This window comes from Chanodichthys erythropterus, chromosome 18 (assembly GCF_024489055.1).
Source record: "Chanodichthys erythropterus isolate Z2021 chromosome 18, ASM2448905v1, whole genome shotgun sequence".
Taxonomy (NCBI): domain Eukaryota; kingdom Metazoa; phylum Chordata; class Actinopteri; order Cypriniformes; family Xenocyprididae; genus Chanodichthys; species Chanodichthys erythropterus.
In genome coordinates this window covers 31370255-31378296 of record NC_090238.1, presented here as the reverse complement: position 1 = coordinate 31378296, position 8042 = coordinate 31370255, and the positions used below count along the sequence as shown (strand labels likewise).

General features: G+C 36.5%; 1 protein-coding gene across 1 annotated transcript in view; it reads right to left on the bottom strand.

Annotated features, from left to right (window-relative positions):
* Positions 1 to 3250: 3250 nt before the first annotated feature.
* Positions 3251 to 8042, bottom strand: part of insyn2ab (inhibitory synaptic factor 2Ab) — a 32255-nt gene continuing 27463 nt past the window's right edge. The window contains exon 3 of the mRNA XM_067368322.1: positions 3251 to 3434. Within this exon, the coding sequence (XP_067224423.1) occupies positions 3251 to 3434 (184 nt within the window). The remainder of the gene's footprint in view (positions 3435 to 8042) is intronic.

Here is an 8042-nt window from a genome sequence, read left to right as displayed (position 1 = left end):
CTGAATGGTTCATGGATAAATTTATGTAGTTGCTGTGGAGTTGATTCAATTCATCGACTAGAATGTGCCGTCATGTTCATCTTTTGTGCAAATTCAGCGTTGAATTGACCCTCGTTTGTGAAGCAGTCTGGCGTAAAATGACGGCATGTTAACAACACTCTACTACAACAACTCTTCCTCTTCTCTAAAGCAGCCCAACATGGCCTCGCCCCCTTTGTCACGTGTTGCCGGGGGCAGGATTTATGTAAATTTTGGGGTTTGTGATGTCACCAACCCTGGAAGAAGCTCGTTGTAGTCCCTACCAGCCATTTGTTGTAGTCCTTAACAAGCGATTTCTGTAAACGAAAATATCTCCCTTTGCATTGAACTTTAAGCGTTGTAACTTTGCAGATGTTGTTTATGCTCAAAGAGCAACATTACACATTAACTAAAGTTAAAAAAAAGTGAAATCATAATCAAGGACCCCTTCAAAAATCTCAAGGTTTCTGTTCTGTTAAAACAGCAAAATTTAGCATGAAAAGTTAGCATGAAATGAAAATTGCAAGTCTTTTCTTCCTTAGTGCGATGTATATAGTAAAACTGCTTCTTGACCAGGCAAAAATGTAGGGCCGGATTTGATTTTGTCCATCGGGAATTGATTGGATGGTTGTGGTTTGCTATTGGTGGATTTCATGTGAGTGACAGGTTGTCCCGCCCTCACGCGTCATCAGAGAAGAGGTGTTGCTGCAAGAGGGAGGGGAAGTTATTTTAATTCAAAATTTAAAGCCACATGTATTAAAAACAATGATGTGAATGAATAAATCATTTATAATTACATCAATATTCCATAAAAGAACAAGAATGATTTTATGGTGACTTTTAAGGATAAATTAGGTTTCTGCTCTTGTAAAAATGTCACTGTTCCCTGCACTTACAATTTTTCAAAATCAAGAGTCCTCTGTGAATCTGTTTGGAAAGATTGCAAGGAGACAAAACTGCAATCAGAGTCATTTTGGTCATGACTTCCATGTGCTCATCAACTTAAGTGGCTACTATTACAATACTAAAATAAGGCTGTTTGATCAGAGAATACGTGCATGCAAAGTCTTGAAAGATTCATTTGGAATCATATCCCTTTGATGGGTCAGCAGAATTACATTCGCCATGTTTACCTTAGTTATGTTTGCAGAATGAGTTCAGAGGAATATTTCTTCCCTAGAGTCAAAGTGAGTGACAGTATATTGGCAGCAGGTGTTCTACTGGCGGCCGTCCAATCACAAAGCACGTCTGCGGAGTGTGCGCCAAAGCTGAAGCCAATCAATTTTGGAGAGAAGTGTTGCAACCATCTCGTCCTCCAGCTGAGTCCTGTTCAAAGCACTATTCAATCATCTTCCTGAATTGAGTATCACCACCACAATCCACTTTGCAAGAATCCCAAAGCAGCCACATTTCTTTGGTCTTACTCTAAAGTACATTCATGTGTACAGGACAGTCGAGTCATAATATTTTGCATCAGTTTCTTTATTGTAAATGCACTGTGGGTAGAAATTGTATAAAATGTAATATTGCACAATATAAATCAATTGCACTTTCTCAAGGTATAATGATGCATCTGTGTTATGCTACAAGAATACGTTATGCAGGTACTGTGCTCCAATTAAACAAGAAGATATTGTGAAGTGACCAACATATTATTAGTTTTAAATATATAACATATAGTTATCAAAATGCCCTTCAAGTATGAAGGTTCTTGGGCTACCAGCTAAATACAGTGTTTGGCACTGTAGTGAATGTGTTGAAGACTTGTGAATATCTAATACAAACACTGTTTAAAGCTAAATAAATGCTAAGCACAGATTGTATACACATAGCCCTCTATATGTGACCTGCTTTATTATACTTCCCAAATTGTGTGTTGTGATCGTTTCATTACATTGCTTTAACAAGCACAAGATTTCAGTGATTGACAGCCATCATATTCAAATTTAATTGAGCAAATGACACATCAGTTCGAACAGAGTGGTGTGTGCGCTATAGGATAGAGCCTATATCTATTGTTCTGTGTTCTGAAGTTGTGCACTTTCCACCATATAACACGAAACAATGTTCATCTAAATAGATTTACGGTGTTCTCATACTTTTTTATCATGGGACATATTATATGTAACCAATTTCCAGCCAATTTAGTCATAATCTCAAGCATCTTTATGAGTCTGAAAAATATTTACTGAAAAAATGACCTGGGTTTCATGTCTGTCCTGTAAATTCAGCATCATATTCCCAAGAAATTAGTTTCAGGCCTGAAACACTGCAACACTGTTCATTTCATTTCTCATCATGGCCCAATTGTTTTCTTATGGCCCATTATTTGATGCAGTAATCTATATAAATTAGACAATTCACAGTATTTTCATAATTTTCAAAAAAACAAAAACAAAAAAACATTTTTCTACTTTTTTTTTTTTTAACAGCAACTGTGTAAACCCATTTTCACTTATACATTTACAGCCTAACCATTTCTGATATACTAATTGTACATCCTCAGCATTTTTCTGGAGAAATATCTCTACAAAGTCACTGATTATTAGTGCATGCCATCAACTGATTCTGCTTTTACTCACTATGTATAACGTCATTTATTTTGTCATTGAATGATAACCAATTTTCATTTAAATTGAAGATGTGAGAGTCTTTCGAAAGAAAGAAAGCAAGAAAGAAACAGACAGAGGTATATCTCAGCTATCAAATCTACTTTATAACTCTCAAAAGTTTGTGCTTTACTGATTAGATGTCTTTGATGTACGGCTCCAAAGTAGTTTTGTGGCAAACTATCATTTAGCTTTGAAGTTTCTTGTCGTCTCTGTGGGGATCCTAAATAAAACAGGATAAATGTAGAAAGGAGAGAGAGATCTCAGAGTTAAACACTGGAAAATACACACATACACACACACTGCATCTACAAATACTCCTGCTCTCTTACCTTGCTAACTTGTCTAAACCTAAGGATCATTGTGTAATCCCTTTGGAAATCGTGAGATCGGGTGAATTCAGCAGTTCCCAAACTCAGAGGGTTTATCAGAGGGTCATGATTAGAAAACAACTGTTATTCCTTATAAAAATCCAGTCGCTCAATGGATCCCATGAGGCATGTTCCAAAAACGGTGGCTAGCAGTGAGCATTTCTCCATGTTTATCCATTTAGTAAAGCAGAATTCCACTAGAATTTGCTCGTTGAGGTGGCCTGATGGTTTAAGGTTTCCTGAATCCATATGTTAGAGGAACCAGAGTTTCCATCGAGCGTGCTTCTTGGACTCAGTCTTGGACTTGCGTTTGGGTGTGGAGGTGAACACTTCGTGTGTGTAAGGCAGAGACGGGTAGGACGGCTCTTCTAATGGACACAGTCTCTTCATTAAGGGCTGCAGTTTGTCTTCTTGAAGTTTAAAATCTAGTTCCACACTAAAAGAGAAATAAGGGAACATTTTAGGTGAGGATAATGTAGAGTAGAGATCATATCAAACCAGATGACACTGTCTGAATGGGGGTCATACTGAATACTAGAAATCATACTAGAAATTTCAATGGTTTGCAGCTGGGGGGGGGGGGGGGATCTCGATGATCTCTGGGGGAAATCTCAGTGGATCCACATGATTCATGGGTTCACATTGTCCATCGTTTTTTTTTTTTATCTGATCTCTGATAAGTTTTATACATTTGTAGACATTTTAATGAGCCATTTTTATAATTAAAAGGAATAATAGTAGTTAATAGTCACTTATTGGCCTGTTTAGCTGAGCCATCCATAGAAAAAACAAAAAACAAAACAAGTCCTGGAAATTGATAAAAGAACATGTATTATACGGACACACAATATTTAATGGTAGGCTATTAGATGATTAGTTCATTGCATTAAATAGATTATACTTTCAATAAAACATTTGCAATGGATTTGTAAAAGCCATTTCTATGCATGTTTTTGTTGCATTTACACTGTTTTGACCAGCGTGTGATGTTTCAAATGCTTTGAAACAGTGAATCATTTGGTTCAGTTGATTCAAAGCTTTGTTTCTCCCACTATTTGCAGCAACTTTAACAATAGACCAAAAACAACAAAACACTCTGGAACACTGGACAGGAACAGAAGAACACAGGAGAAAACAAACCAAACTATACAGCAAGAAGAACAAACAAAACCCAACTGAAAATGAGGGCTATATATAGACCGGTTAACTGATGAAAACAAGGCACAGGTGGGACTAAATCAATCAACTAATGAATCACTATGACAACAAATGCAAACAACCAAGTTCAATAGAATGGAAAAACAGAGAGAAAACAATGAGAACCAATCGAAAAGTCCATGAAACATTAAACTGAAACAAGACTGCATGCTACAATAATATTATTTAAAAACATTTTTGAAGAAATTAATACTTTTATTCAGAAAGGATGGGTTAAATTGATTAAAAGTGACAGTGTCACATGTAATGATATTTTGTTTTTCACAATATTACTGTTTTTACTGTATTTTTGATCAAATACAGTAAATGCAGCCATGGTGAACATAAAATACTTCTTTAAAAAACATAAACATCTCTCTGACCCAATTTTTTTTTAATTTTATTTATTTTAATATCATTAGATAGTTTTAGCCAATCACCAAATAGCTATTTAGCCATTGTTTTACACAATTATAACGATCAATTCCCAATGTATAAAATCAATTTTTTTGTTTTGTTTTGACTTGTGACTTTGTTTTTTATTTTAATACATAATGAAAATTATGAAAGTACATTGAGATGCAAAAGCCTTTTCATGTTCGGGTTCTGTTTGCCTAAGCAAATGTTATGCACGTATAGCACCTCATTCCTGACCTCTAACATCATGACTAAGCGGTTTAGCTCGACCTCAGTGTATGAGTCTATGTATGGGTTTGACTGTCCTCGCACAGCCATCTGACCTAGTCTTCCCTCTAAAGTAATAATCCCATGACAATCAGATGATTCCTGATGATTGCAGTAGCTAAACTCCCAGATTAACTGTCAGAGGCAGTTTTAATCTGATCTAAATTAAATCATTCACAAAGCAGTGTCTGACTCATCAGTGTAAAGAACAGAGACAGACAAACCAATCACACACAACTGCCCCATTTTTCACTTTCCTGCACAACAAATGAGCGTATTGGAAATCAATGCTGTTTGACTCATCAATTACATCCATTTATTTAGATTTGTGCAAAAAAAGATCTCTCTGACCAAATTGCAGCATGGGAGTCAATTATGTTTACCTAGATCCGTACTAGGGCTGCACGATTAATCGCATGCTATTCTCACGCGCATTTCGTCAGTAAAGCCGGTTCCCTGATTACCGCTAAATCGCCATCACCTGCTTTCAAATGAAGCGGCATTTAATAGACAGAGCCGTAGATCACTGAAAAGCCACGCAATATCGCGTTCATATCGCAGATGAATCGCCTGCGATAATGAACGCGATATTGCGTGGCTTGTCTGTGAACTACGGCTCTGTCTATTAAAAGGCGCTCCGTTTAAAAACAGGTGATGGCGATTTAGCGGTAATCAGGGAACCGGCTTTACTGACGAAATGCGCGTGAGAATAACATGCGATTAATCGTGCAGCCCTAATCCGTACACTGGGGGTTTAATTGGTTTGCGGTAAGGAATGCTTCATTTACGACAATCAAGCCTTTTGGCTTTCATTTACAGTTTTGTACTGAATAACACACATTGTTTAATTAAAGGATGCTATGGTGAAATGCACACATTAAAGCCCTGGGCATACGTGCACAGTCAACCGAACAGCCATGCAAAGGATACTTAATTTGACTCGTACATACGTACAGGCATTCGACGCATGCGTAGTTTTGAGCAATCTCAGTTACAACCCGCGTTAACATCTTTGTATTCTTTCATGCAAGAGTTGTACAAATGAGGGTACTTTTTTAACCTCTTCGCACAATCTCTCATCAATGTAGGCCTCCATTGTCACTGTAGCTTGCATGAGTACTGGTCTGTTCTGTTTACGCAATTTTTATTTGACTACCTTGTGAATCGACAACCCCAGGGCACGGTTGCCACCTTGAGGATAAGCTTATTATTGCAAAAAAATTAAACGTGCACTGTACACCGACCCTTGCATATGCGTAAAAAAATACATATGCTTTGAGCTTAATGTTTTGTTCATTATGGAATTTTGCAATGAATTTTAAAGCCTTTAAAAATACGATAGTGTTTTATCACACATCCACACAAACAAACTCTAAACCAAGGACTTTTTCCCAATACATATGTTCTGTGACAACAGAGTGCACCAAAAAAACAGACTAAAACCAACGGAGACAAAGTGATTTGCATCTCATTTTCAAGTCTGTCCTGGATTTTCACAAATGATCAGAAAAACTTCTCTGGCATGATATATTTAGAAGCTGCAGTGTTTGGTTTGCCTATTTACAGAACTTGTGAAAGCGCAGCGATTCTCGGCAGACTCTCTGAGGGTGAAAGAGAATGGAACAGCAGTGTGTTCCTGCTCCAGGTTGAGCTAAACTACACTCAGCAATTAATCACAGGACAAACCTGAGCAGTTACCTTGTGTACACTACCGACAGGGGGGAGTGAAACATATGGGTGGCTGGTGAACAATGCACAACAAACAATTGCAGAATCTGCAAACCTGGCTCAAAATAAAGAGGATGTCTTTAGGTTATCCTGTATTGTGAAACAATGTTCTTTATTTTCTGTTGTCCCAGATAGGGTTTTGCAACAACAAATGCTGATAATCGGTTCAATTAATTCTCCATAGTCATTCAAAGCAAATATGATTTTATAATATGATATTGTTGACTAAAAAGAAAACCTTACTATAGAAAAAAGACAATGTAAAAGGCTATATTATGAGTTATACTGTATATGACGTTACTCTTATATTATATTATTTTATTGTATTATATTATATACTACGGGGCTGTTGAATGCTTAAATCTGATTGATTGATGAACGTTCTAAGGTGTGCAATTATTTTCAGGGAAACACACGGCTAAAGTAGTTCCAGGCAGGTCACATATTCTTTCTACCGCTCCCTCTCTTACTCAAACACACACATACAGTATGGACACACACTCACACAGAAACGTGTTGTCAGCACTGCTCTAATGATTTTATCAGTAAAATAGTTTAACAACTTACAAAGCTACGTGCCCTTTCTCAATAGCGAGGTTATAATGACGCTGTTCTTGGAGCAGATAAACTTACAGTTTCACTATTAGTGGAGACGCTGCTGCCGAAAACTGTTGAGAAACGCACAGACTCAGGTAATTCACATATGCTTAATCAATTTCTTCTCTCTAATGACTACATTAATAACTGCATTAGTCTGCTATCAAGGCCCAAGCCTCTGTTACTAGCTCTAAAAAGACGTTTGGAATTAGCAATGGAAGCTTGGGATTAAATGCGTCAAGAAATTAGCTCTTCATACAAAGTTGTGGTGTGGTAGTATAAGTGGAATAATTGACTCTGGGCTATTGAATTATTAAAAAAAATAATGCACTCTCGAGGCGTAAACGCTTCGCGTCATGGCACGAATTCTGTTCCTAAAAATCTGTATTCTGTTTCTAAAAATGTTTTTGTAAAAATAATAATAATAACAATAATACTGTGCATAATTTTATTAAAAAGCAATTTATACATTTTAATGGATATTTTGGCTAAAATTTAAATAATTTGAAGTACAAACCCGATTCCAAAAAAGTTGGGACACTGTACAAATTGTGAATAAAAAAGGAATGCAATAATTTACAAATCTCATAAACTTATATTTTATTCACAATAGAATATAGATAACATATCAAGTGCTAAAAAACTGAGACATTTTGAAATGTCATGCCAAATATTGGCTCATGTTGGATTTCATGAGAGCTACACATTCCAAAAAAGTTGGGACAGATAGCAATAAGAGGCCGGAAAAGTTAAATGTACATATAAAGGAACAGCTGGAGGACCAATTTGCAACTTATTAGGTCAATTGGTAACATGATTGGGTATAAAAAGAGCCTCT